Here is a 13457-nt window from a genome sequence, read left to right on the forward strand (position 1 = left end):
GAAGCGTCAGCAGCTTGAATTAACACGTAGACAACTAAATTGGTTAATGGGCTGGAAATCACAAGTCACAATAGAAAATAAACTATTAATCTACAAGACAATAATTAAACCAATGTGCGGCCAGTAAATCAAATATAACTATTTTACAAAGGTTTCAAAACAAAATTTTGAAAGAAATCGTGAACGCTCCAAAATATGTTCCAAACTGGTTGATACATCAAGATCTCAGAGTCCGAACTATAGATGAAGAAATTAATCTATACTGCACCAGATATAAAGCTCGTCTGAGTCGTCATCCAAACGTATTAGCGTCAGATCTGCTCAAGCCTTTACCACCAAAGCGTCTTAAAAAAAGAATATGCAATGATCTACTACAAAATATAATATGATATCTATGAAGGCGCTATCGCAGGATAGCGATCCTTCTCACGCAGACAATTAATATATAACTGTAACATATGTAGCTGAATGTACTTTGTATAGCTTGCTATGAAAAATAAATACAAAAAAAAAAAAAAAAAAAAAATATTAGTAAAGTGTAGTAACTATGTATACCAAGTTTCATCAAAATCGAAATATGCATTTTTGAAAACGTACAATCTGTTTCAATACTAGTGTTGAGAGCGGAGCCAGCCACCCATCCATCAACCTCGCATATCTCAAAAACTATTGACTGTTTCAACTTTAAGTTTGTGTCAAATATTCAGTAAAGTGTAGTAACAATGTATGTCAAGTTTCATCAAATTTGAATTATGCATTTTTGCAAACGTGCAATCTGTTTCAATACTAGTATTGAAAGTGTAGAGTAAAGTGTAGAAACAATGTATGTCCGGTGAAATATGGTTTAATTAAGTATGTTTCTTCCTACAAATCAGTGTTTACATTCAATATTTACAAACAAAATCGTTATTTCACTCGACTCGTATCTCGGAACGATGGTTGGAAACACGTGGTTTCCTTCCTAAGATTCGCCTTCATCGCAACGCCGCGCCGTCCAATCGGCCATACAGTTCACGTATGAAACAGTCTGCTTTCGTCTTCCGTGAGGTCTAAGTCGTTATCATCGACGTGTGTGTCTATTTTATTAATTTACCTTCTTGGATTTACTTACATGCTGTGCTAAATTACCAATTACTATTCTATTCTACGATCCTTGCTTAGTTGCTAATGACAAGTTGTGATTGAGAATTTAATTCAAGAATTAATGATGCTGGATGTAATAAATTTACTGGCAAATATTTGTTTGTAGCAGAGATAGTGATGTAAATGTGATATGATAACGAATGTAAGGTACTTTGTTTAACAAACAAGTGGATTTAACAGTGTAGTATAAATTTGAATTTCTACATCAACTGATAAACCTAATTGATTTCATTACAGTTCTAATTAACCTAATGAAGCATATCTGCTATTTTTTATAAATGCTTTAAAATATGAGCTCAACGTTTTTATTAATTTCATTCAGTAGTCCTATTAATCTCATAAGAATCAAAAATAATAATCTTAAAGATAATCTCAGCTATTTTTCTTACAAAGGCGCTTAATAATTGAGTAGCTTTTTTATAAAATTTAATCAAAAAAACATTAATTAAAGATTTTCTTGGTCAAAACGTATTGTCTTTGATAATACTTATACATGTATAGAGATTAAAGATTTCTCTATATTTATAAATTATTATTCAATATTTTAAAATATCTTCAATTTATACCGACTTCAGTCTGTAATTGGTTTCATGATAATTGAAAAATCGAGTGGATGTAATAGTGTTTTTTTTCGACTGCAAGCTAATAAAATTCATGATAATTTTAAAATAGATTAATAAATAATCTCAGATAATAAATGTGTTTAGTGGCTCCATAAAGTAGATTTACATATTTTATTTAGGAAAACTTTGAAAAAAAAAATCTACAATTCTTCAAGAATATTTTTACATACCTTAATATGCGTTTAGTAAGTTCATGTTAAATGTAAATTTCACATGTTTACTGATGATATCATTAATTTTTCAAAAAATTAATTTTTAATTATATTATTAATTAAACGAGTGTGTATAACAGTGGGATAAACGTTTTTTTTCGACTTCAATCTAATCATGGCTAAAAAATAATTTAATGAATAATCTCAGCTATTTTTTACAAAAATGTAAATTGGGCTTAAAGTTTGAGCATTTGATAAATATATAAATAAGTACGGTAAGGCCATAGATGGTAAGGCGGGGCACAAAGGTCCAACTTGATATTGAGCAATTTTATTGTGAAATCAATACCAATTACTATCTGACTTTGTTCAGTAAACTCCTAGCTAAATCATCATTGTAGAAATGTTTTTTTTTTCGTTTTACAAAAATTTTTACCTGGTCATTTTTATCCCATAGGTGGGGTAAAATGGGACAGTGAAAAGGCGAACAGATCGAATATCTTATTTATAATTCGGTGATGGAACTTTTTATCTGCGGTCTTTTAAGCCCTGCTCTACCCTGTTTAAAATATTGTGAAACTCTTCTATTTATCTTAGATAATATCTATACATATCTCATTAAGTGTATAATGACTTTATGTCTAAACATAATTCACACATTCTCCCTATTAATAGCTCATAATTATACCTTATACAAATTTAATCACCTCCCATTAATATATTACTACGATTGCAATCATATTCCATTTATCAGTGTAGATTTCTAAACAATGTCTCTGCCTGGAGTAAGTTCTAAATCAAGTGACTTTCAGTTTATTGTGAATAACTCTATATAAAAATATACCAAAGAGACGTGATTCCATTCGGAAATAATAATGTGTAATACAATACAAGGTAGTTGTGATTAGGTCGTGACAGTGAAATAGTGAATTATGGGCGCTCACGGTTCGCGAGAAAAATTGCATCGTTGCGCATCGGAGAGGTTCAATCACACGCCTCCTGGTTCGCTCAGTTTTGCTGACCGGGACCGAGAAAGGTTCGGGAGCTTTGGGAAAAGAGGTAATAATGGAAATATTATAATGGAAGATGGCATTTTACAAGTTTATAAATGTTTGTTCGAGTTTTCAAGTGTTCCCGATCACCTTCGAATAGATTTTTTGCTAACATTAAAAGGGGAGTGATGTGGCATCATAAATTGGTCATGAGTGCGGAGATGATAAATAAGACACGTATCCTGACATTTTTGATTTTTTAGATCTATTTTTAAAATTATTTTTGATAAATACTTCACTATTTTTATATCATCGTGTTGGCTACACTATTAACACTTTCGGGACGCACCGATTTCAAAACAATCTATTGAACCAGCTGTAAACTTGATTCATTGTGTATGTTATGCAATTTGTTTGATAAAAAATTGTGGTCATTGAAGGTCATACGTTTATAATATTAATTTATTTTTGATCATTTTATAAAGTATAGTGACGTTCAAAACAATTTCCAAAATGCATAGCTGGTTGATTTTGACATGTTTTACAATAAAATGTTGTTCGCCGCCTTCCTCCTGGTGCTTTTTTGTCAGAACAGACAATACAATCCCTTTTTCTTTTAGAATTTAGAATATGCCACTGATTAGTCAGTATATTTGGTCATTTTTTGCTGCCATAATGGTTTATTTTTTCTATTATATTGTCTAATAATTCATTTATAAAATATTAAGTAAAATAATCTATTGGGTGTCTTATATTGCTTGGTATTTGTAGTCGGGGTATTTGTTGATGTATGTCAAACTCGATTATTGAAGGAGAATCGGCACATTCGCTAATGTCTTTCCGCTCTTCATTTAATTTGTCGAACTTCTTTTTCTTCTTGTTGGTTGAATAATATCATCATTACATTCATCACTATAATCGGTGTGAATAGTAATTTCGGAAAATTTGTCTATATGAATGTCTATTTGAAACTCATCTTCACTACTGCTTAATTCACAAAATTTACTAGTCGTTTTGCCATATTTAAAAGCGCTCGGTCGTTTTAAATATTAAAAAAAGACCATATAGCAAAGAAAAAGCTAAAAATACTACTAAAATAATTTAAAATTATTTTCAAAATACAATACTGTTTATCACTGCTATATGTAATTTATTCAGCTTTTCGATGCAAACTGAGTCATTGTTTATAAAATAACCTGTGCCTCACAGATTGTTTGTCCAGTGAGGTGGACAGCCGTCCTCAAAGTGTTAATATATTAGTAGTTATCTGAAAATTTGAAATTAAATGTTAACTAAATAATTTTTGCATATGTTTGGCAAGATTATATTTTTTGTAGATTCTCAAAGATCTTAATTGCATATTTTTTTTGTTATTTAAAATGAAAATGGTTAATGTTTATAATTCATGATTTCATTATTTTCTTTATTATATTTTAAATGCTTTAATAATAAAAGAATTGTTTTACAACCTGCATGCAACATTTTAAATCTTGTATAATCTGAAAGAAATTTAGTTTATAATTTTAGTTTTCATTAGTCTAGCTAATTAGTTACATCAATTTTTTGCGATAATAAGATAAAAAACAAAATAAATTCCTTGTGTAGTAAAGTTTAAAATTTTAAAATTTATTAATCAGTAACATTTTTCTAATTTTTTCCATTTATCATTAACTCTATGCTACTATAAAAAGTATCGTAAATGTCTTCGAAATCCAATTTGATTTATTTAGTTCATTAAATTTTTATTACAGCATTGTTTTACAATCCTGCAATAATAAAGCATTACTTGCTCTCTTGCTATAAAACCATGCAATTATGAATCACAAATTAAATCCGAAATAATTACATTCAAATTGAAGGTCGTTGATCGTGAAATGTATGTAGTATTTATATTTTCTTCCTCCTTTTCTGAACTTTGGCTATTTACAGTTAGAACTGTTAATTTTTTCATTTCACAATTATGTGAACCGTGTTATAGTTCTTTGAATTTTTGACCTTAAGCGTTATTTTTTTTTAATTGCGATCTTGTATCTTTTTCTACATGTTCTTTTCCGGCTACTTATTGTTAATGAACATATAAAACACCGGACACAAAGTTCTAGATAATCTTGTGGTGTGAACTTGTAATTCGTAATAAAAAACATTTCATAGGACGGTGGAAATTAATAGAGTACTTTGCCGGAAACTTGTTTTTAAAGCTACTACTGTTTTTTTTTTAATTTATAAATAATTTAATTTAATAGCAAACTACTGAGTGAGTCATTGCACTTTTTTCTTACTCATTATTATTTATAATTAAACTATGTGTTCGATATACACATTACTCAGAACGGGCATTTTTATTTTTACTTACGATTATTATATATCAAGTATGAAATACGTAAACATTAACGGAAATTGCGCACATTAAACAATAAATAAAACACATTAAAAATTATAATATTTAAAGTATTGGGAACTTGGTACACCAAATGATAACGAAATACTTAATGAAATCTACAAAATGTAGAAAAAAAAATTAGGCACAATTTCTAAGAATCAATGTAACATAGTATATATATTTACCATGTAAATCATTTTAAATCATGCTCATTCTATAAGTATTTAAACTCACAAGGAACACCTCAGGTTTACCCTCTCGGATTTTGATGAAACTTTGCTTAGTAATATAATTGATAGGCCAAATAGACCCCTTGAAATATTATAGACCTAGGAGAAGTAGTTTAATTTTAAAAATTAAATAACGTTCAGAAATAGGCTACCCGCAATGCGTACAGCTATATGGTACCAGGATATGTTCTATAGTTCACTAATTAAATCAAAATAACATATTTTCATCTGTTCCTATGTATTGTTTCCATAAGTAAATATTACACTTCCAATTAGAAATGACTAGGCCAAACGTGTATTCATTTATTCATTATTATAGAGCGCTCAGTTTCTTCTTTGCAATACCGATTGTATTATTATTCATGCATATACAATTGCAGGCTGTGTAAATGTTGGAAAGCGTTTTTTAATACTATGTTAAATATTTAAGTCTTCATAACCTAAATTCAATCATTTTGTATGCATATCATTAACATATCTAGAGAGCACATTGTTCGAAAATGTAAATTCCAGATGTTCCTTGAATATAACTGTAGTTATAATGATTTTTAATTGATATTTAAACAAACGTAATTGTGATATTATGGTTATGTAGGAAGTAAATGAAGTTTAGTCCATTACTAATCAAGTTTGTTTGTAACATCAGTCTTTCTCTTCGCATGGTGTGTTATTAATTTTGAAAGCCATAAAACTCATATTGATTTGAAACATTTTCTCAACGCCAATCTGTTGACAGGTCTTGTACTGTAATAAAAGAAACAACATCCATCTACAATTCATTATATCTAATTTTTTTCTAACAACGGACGTGTCCATGTTTTACGACTTCTATAAATCATGACACGGCGTACAAAAAAAAGAAACACGAAGAGCAAAGTTTCTTCGGCATCCCGTCAACTATCAAATGCTAGCAAAATAATAGCACCGAGTTTCATCAGGGGTCATTAAACGAGTTTTACTAGCAAAAGTAACTAATTTAAAACGACTGTATTGCATGCTGGGAGGCTGGAAATGATGTTGCAGCGGAAAATCTAAACCGCGGACGGTCAATGGCGAAACACAAATACACCAGGAACGCTCTTTGTGCGAATGGCCCGAACTAAATTTATACGAAAAACTAGCTCGAAGAGCTGAAAGAGATGTATGTGTTAGGTAACGTAAAAACTTGATACAGATTTGTTACAGTTTATGAATTTTGAAATGTTGATATATGCGACCGACATGCGACAAGTGGTTACTAAAACTCGTGGGAGCAAAATACATTGAAGTCATTTTTAACTTCCCGAAGGAAGTTTTTTTAGCAAGGTGAAAAGAGGAGAAGGAGAACTGTTTACACCAAGCTTGAAAAAAATGTGTGTGTATGTGCATGTGAGATCCCTTTATGGGATTTTGGACCTTTCGTCGACGTTTTCCCAAAAAGACTTGCACCCCTCCTCTATTTCAACACATTAACAACCCCATGAAGAATCTCTTACACCTAGTTTCTTAATATTCTATTCTTGGAAACCTATTACAAGCAAATCTTATTACAATTATGATAAATTATTCTTGAAATTATCATGTTTTGAGACTTGTATTAACAATTCCCAATGGATATGATCTATATTAACCATTTAACCGTGGCGCACTCATTGAACTGTTCACATATTTTTGATATATCTCCAATGGTCTTAACATAAAAAGTGTTTCTATTCCTTACAAGCGCTATTTTTGCAACTTCTTTGATTAATTTTTTTAATTAAACCACTTCTCATAGGCCTATAATGTTTTATGGGGTTTGTTTTGACTATCAACTCTATCACTATTCGAATTTCAATCAAAATCCCAAAAGAGTAAACCTGAGGTTTTACTTGTAGTGATATCTTTAGAATAGATTAAGATTTAAGATTTTGCATAGATTATTTTATTAAATAAAATAAACAGATGATCATCGGAATCTCATAATAAATTTATGAGTATTTTCTTGGCACCAGTTTTTGAAATATTTGACTTGGCTTTACCTCAATTAAAAAAAATTACACGGAAACGATCAAAAACACGCACTTAATACTCCTCCATTTATATAATTACGATTTATGTCTGTTCTCAAGTTTTTCTACTACAATTAGAAATAAATCATCAAATTGTTATATCTTTAAACTTACAACTATAATATTAATTTTACAGTATAAATTGCATTTTATTTTGTATTTAAATTTATGTATTTCAAATTGCTTATGCTAATATCAGACTGCAAACAATATAATGGTGTTATTTTCTTATGGCTGCATCTGTTTCAAGCATTTTGGAACCAGCTTTTTGATCTTTCTCCACCAACTATTTATGTATAATACATACGCTTTTATGTATACTAGGAATAAGTTAAATTTAATAAATAATTCTTGGTTGTTCCTTTGACGATAATTTGTTATGTAACTCTAGACATTTGATTAAAAGCATTCCTATTACTTTAGTACATTTATTTTTGTTTCTGTACTCATAAAATCTTAATAAACGCTGGATGGAGATGACCGAAATCGTTGAGGTCTTATTTACAAACTATTTTATATTAAACTATTATTTTTCAAGCGTGCAATTTTGTGCATTCGTCTATCACAAACATTTTTTTTACATCACCGAATATATTTTAGCAGTCTATTACAAAGATTTGTCGGTTTGCCACACGATTTGGTATGATTTTGTGTTACCTTACCTAGAGGAGAACCGGTTATGCAATCGAGTCTTTGATAATACAACATTACATTACATTAACCTGTGCGGCCGGCGAGTTAAAATATCAGGGCTGTGAAATTTTATTTACATTGTTGATAAATAACTTACATAATTTAATACGAAAAGCTTGCTGCGACTTCGTGGAAAAGTCTTTGGTCTTGCGACTATAGGTTACAAGTTTTAGTCCGGTCTCAGACTGCTTGTCATCAAGCAATAGAGAAAATGTATATTGAAATATGATTTTAAGTGAAAGTGGTTTTTTGGGGGAATTGCAGCACATACATATCACAATTAGAAATTCTTTTAATAATTTCATTACAGACAATGACCCAGTGGTTGTCTACTGGATTGCCTCCTAATTATTAACAGACAACCTTGTTTATAAGGAATTATGTACATGCTGATGAAACATTAAAAATAATTTTGATTGCTATTCAAAACATAAAGTAAATTGTAATAATCATTTCAAATACGATATATTATATTTGACATAAAAAGTATCAATAAAAGTAGTGATACAATATTTTGTCGATCAAATTCTCTTCCTTCAGCCCTGTATCTGCGTGTACGATGAAGTTCATACCCGGAACATTTATAGATTTTTTTTCTGGTTTTATAACCGGAATTTACATTACAATTCCACCCACATTTTCATTTTCAAATACTCTGCTCTGAATTGATACTCTATCGAATTGATTGATCGACGTCCAAGTATCAGGAAACGTGAAATTTGTGCCCGCGTAGGCTTGTTATAGTTAATTTATTTTTATTTTTTTGTAATTGATAGTAAAGGTTGTTAAATATATACCTACAGGTATTTCTTTATCTCAAGTTTTGTATTTGTTGACTAGGTTCATGTCTGTTCAGTTCAGATAATATTCAGGATTTTGAACAGGTTTATAATGGAAATTCAATACAACTGCTCTTGTTTGAAATAAAGTTCTCGTGCTGACTTTATTATTATGTTATGAAAGTTTTTGAAATTGAATTTATAAGCTTGATTTTCTGGTTGTAGAAACTAGAATATTTAGTTCAGTGTGGGTAATCTAAATATAATGAACTTTATTTTCTAATTTGAGGTATAGAAGATAGAAAATAGAGTTCATTACCATCTTGCAAATTAATTCATTATAATCTAATAAGGTATGAGTGATAAATAATTACCTTCATATTTTTGTATTGTTAAATACACGTTTATATTACATTTTATAGATAGTACTATAATTTGCATTAATTTATAGTCATTAAAATTTTGCAACTATGATTGGTACTAAATAATTTAATTTACCATGAATCGTTACATAATGATCAATTATTTGTATTGGAGCTAATATATAAGTATCAAATATTTGATCAAAATTTGCGATACATTTATTGTAAAAAATCGCCTTACATTTATGCATTTCGTACAAAATAAATTACAACGTCTATTGGAAATTTTTACTTATAGGTTTAGCTGGGCTGTTTCTTTGTTGATTTTGATGAATCTTTATATAAAAGTAAAATGTTATAGGCCCACGATAAGTAGTTGAATTATAAAAATTAAGCAAAGTTTAGAATATTGCGTTTAAGCCATATATGAACGACTCCTGTTTAGTTGGCAGCTACTGATTAGTAGTTTACGCCCACCCTCTTATTAAATACTCGTTTAGAACCTGAATTAGATAAAATGAATTGTGTTAAACAAATTAATTTAAAATATACAATTACAGGTATTATAAGTATGTTTGAATGGCGTTAAAGCAATTTTATTTCCTAACTAAATAGTTTGAAGTAATTTTATATAAGGGTGAGTCTATTAATCACGTGAGGCTTAATGGGGGAGGGGGATTTGAATTTATTATTACCTGAATTTAAAAAAATCCAAAAATAATTAAAATATTAGGGCATTTAATGTCATGTTTATAATTATGTTTTCGTTCTTTTTTGTGTCGGAGATGATTAGATTTCTTACAACTACTATATTTATTATGCTTCTATTTCTGCCTAGCACGTAGATGATATGTTCACAGTCCAAGCTTTCGCCAACTAAAATGTTTGCTTTGTTTTCAGGCGCAGCCAAGAAGCGAGATGTCGTCCGGCAAACCTCTACGCCGCCGGCGCTGTCCGAGCACCCGGTTCGGCACACAAAGCAGGCCGCCAGCCCGATGCGGCCGGTCAGGCCGAACAATTTACTCCGTGAGTACTATTAGAAATATAATAGACATATAAAAATGATACTCAATTTTTGAATGAGTCAAAATTTATACCTTGATCAAGATATTCAAAGTTAATTGCTATATTAGCCAACACCCAAGAAGTCCTATATGAGCCCTGTCAGATATATGTGCCTATTCGGTAGAAGAAGACAAAAAGTTTTGATACGACACAAAACTGATTTTTTTTTCAGAAATCGCGCTATTTTATCAACTATTCTATTAATTTTTGTAATTAAACAACTTCTTGTAGGCCTATAATATTTTATGGTGTTTGGCTTCACTATATTCCGTATCATCAAGCAAAGTTTCATCGAAATCCCAAAAGAGTAAACCTGAATAAACGTGGTAAATTTTAATTTTTTTCTAAACTACATATAATATATTGCTACAAAAACGTTTTATCTTGCTAAAAACGAGTAAATAAAAATTATATAATATTAGAATTTTCTAAAATGCATATTAAAGTGTGATTCGTAATCGTTAAAACGTCTTTGACGGACGCGAGTAGGGTAAGTTATTGCAATGGGCCGAAAATCGAATTGAAAATTTTACATTTCTCGACGTTTTGAAGGTTTCTGAACATTTTGGCATACCTCAGAAAAAATGGATGTGTGTGTGTTTGTGTGTGTGTGTGTATGTATCGGGCGCACGATCAACTGATTTGAATGGTTCAAAAATTATTCTGATAGGGAGATGAGCTGATTAGTCTTTGGCAAAGGCAGGTCCAGCAGTTACAGAGATAAAGAGCAAAGAGTGCAGAAAATACAAATCGAGTTTTTGAGAGAACGGAGCATACGATTTGAATGATCTAAAAAATATTCACTTAGTAATGATTGGGAGAAGTGTTTATTAGTTGTCTCAACAAAATAATTGATTTTGGAAAAAAAAATTTTTTTAAATTTTTTTTTTCAAAAACGATTTTTTTGTATATGAAAATAATTCAGATTTTATTTTTAATTCTGACTATAGTTCTAATATACTTTAAACAAATAATTTCAACTTTGCAATTCAGTTTATATCATTCTTATAAATATTAGACAATGTTTACGATATTTATAATAATCTATTTGAAAACATTCAGTATTCCTCGAACATTTCGTTACGGTACGGGAAGTTCTAGCAATTTGCCTTAAGGCACGATGTCATACACCCCACTACTTGGTAAATAACATTATGACTTAAAAATTAAATCATGGCTACTTAGATCAATTTGTATTTTTATTACACTAATGCAATGTTGACTTTCAATTACATTGTATAATCTATTACATTTTTGACAAGTGCCTTGAAGCGTTTTTTAATTATGTTCTCTCTCACTGCATATATTAACTAATTCATACATGGGTTTACAATTTCTGAAAGGTATGTAAATGAATTTACATGTAAGTAAATCTAGAAGTTTTCACGACTTTTATATAATATATCTAAAGCCATCGTTCTATTATTACCGACGCTATATTTAATTGGTTCGACATGACTAAATTCGAATATTTGCATTAATTATGATTCGAAACGACTCAATGATAAGATTTTATGCTCTATTTACAGCAAAATTTCCAGTCGGTTGTAATTAATATTATCATTTCATTTTACGTAAGGTTTTAAATATATTAAATATATAAAAATCATGAAAATATAGATAGTGGAAACGTTTTGGGCTTATCCAGATATTTCTTGTCACAACCTGTTGAGTAAAAGGGTTTCTGCCAAGAAATATTAGCTTGGATCAAAGGATTTATATTACCTGAGTCGTGTTCAAAATATTATATGAATAGAATACAACCTATTTAACATATCCATCTCTTTTGTCATTCGGACCACTTTCACTTAATATTGTAGGTGCGTTCTTTGAACTTTCCGATTGTTTTTATTACATGTATAAATAATACCTTATAATATAGAGGCGTTTCAGTTTACAGTAAAAGTCTAGTATTGTGTTGATATCATATTTATGATTACATAAACATGTTACTTTGATTGTATAATTATTTCTGAAGTGCGAAAATTTCCATTTTATTTAAATTTGTGGTTTTATCGTATACGTGGGAATTAATAATAGCTACGAAAAATATATTGATATTTTGCTTTCATATAAAAGATATATTTTTTTGCTTCTTGTAACGATCTAATAAACTATTAACAAGATATTTTCAAAAAATTCCTAGATAAAATTAAATTATTGTGAGTGTAATTAATGTTACACATACCAGCTATATGGTCATATAAAAGCTTTATGTTATTTTACACTTACATTTATTTTAATTTTTCTGTCTTTCTATTATGACACTATTGATAGGAGTACAAAGTATATATGAAGCTCTTATTAGCTTTAATATTATGTTCTCTACAAATCACAAGGAGCATTTTTTTTAGAGACAAGCGGTTTGAGTTTTAAATATTTATTTATACTGCAGTTTTATAACTTTCACTCTCAACATTTATGTATCTATCGAATTCATTACCATGCCTTATAAAGAAGATCAATTTACCATAGAACTTTATCTGATTTATAACATTTATAACAATATCCATGACAGCAAATGTAACTTTTCGCAACAATATGAAGATATAAAAGATAGAGAAGAATGTCATGTATTTCTCATGGTTTTAAACTTATGACGAAATTTGGAATCTAGTAATATTTGTACTGGAATCGTGCTCTAGAGAAGATAGAATGAATTATCACCTTCTTGCTTAAGAAAGTAAAGGTCTCTCTTTTAGTTAAAAAATAATCTCTTTGAAATTTGATGAATGATATTTATATAGAGGTTTTATAAAAAAAATTAAAATCAAGCATACTCTCTATTACTACTTCTTTTTTCTCGTCCAATGTGACGATTTCTTTATTTATATAGATGATCATTTTCAAACAAAAACTTCCTTCTGTTTTGCATGATGCACCAAGTTGTACAAGACAATTCTTCTGTAAACACGCTTATGTTAATAACTGTGTTTATTTATGAATAATAAACGAAAGTTTTAGAAATCAGTTATAATGTGCATATTTTGTGAGCTTAATAGGATATG

General features: G+C 29.4%; 1 protein-coding gene across 3 annotated transcripts in view; it reads left to right on the forward strand.

The window, feature by feature from the left end:
- Positions 1-10410, forward strand: part of LOC113366246 — a gene marked incomplete at its 3' end in the record, with an annotated part of 36893 nt that extends 26483 nt beyond the window's left edge. For all 3 annotated transcript variants that reach the window (XM_026607822.1, XM_026607823.1, XM_026607824.1), the window contains 1 exon segment: positions 10285-10410. In XM_026607822.1, coding sequence (XP_026463607.1) covers positions 10285-10410 — 126 coding nt within the window.
- Between the last annotated feature and the right edge of the window lie 3047 nt (positions 10411-13457).

Source organism: Ctenocephalides felis, unplaced genomic scaffold (genome assembly GCF_003426905.1).
Source record: "Ctenocephalides felis isolate EL2017-DRISC unplaced genomic scaffold, ASM342690v1 CF-g0.4_SCAFFOLD_01170, whole genome shotgun sequence".
Classification (NCBI taxonomy): Eukaryota; Metazoa; Arthropoda; class Insecta; order Siphonaptera; family Pulicidae; genus Ctenocephalides; species Ctenocephalides felis.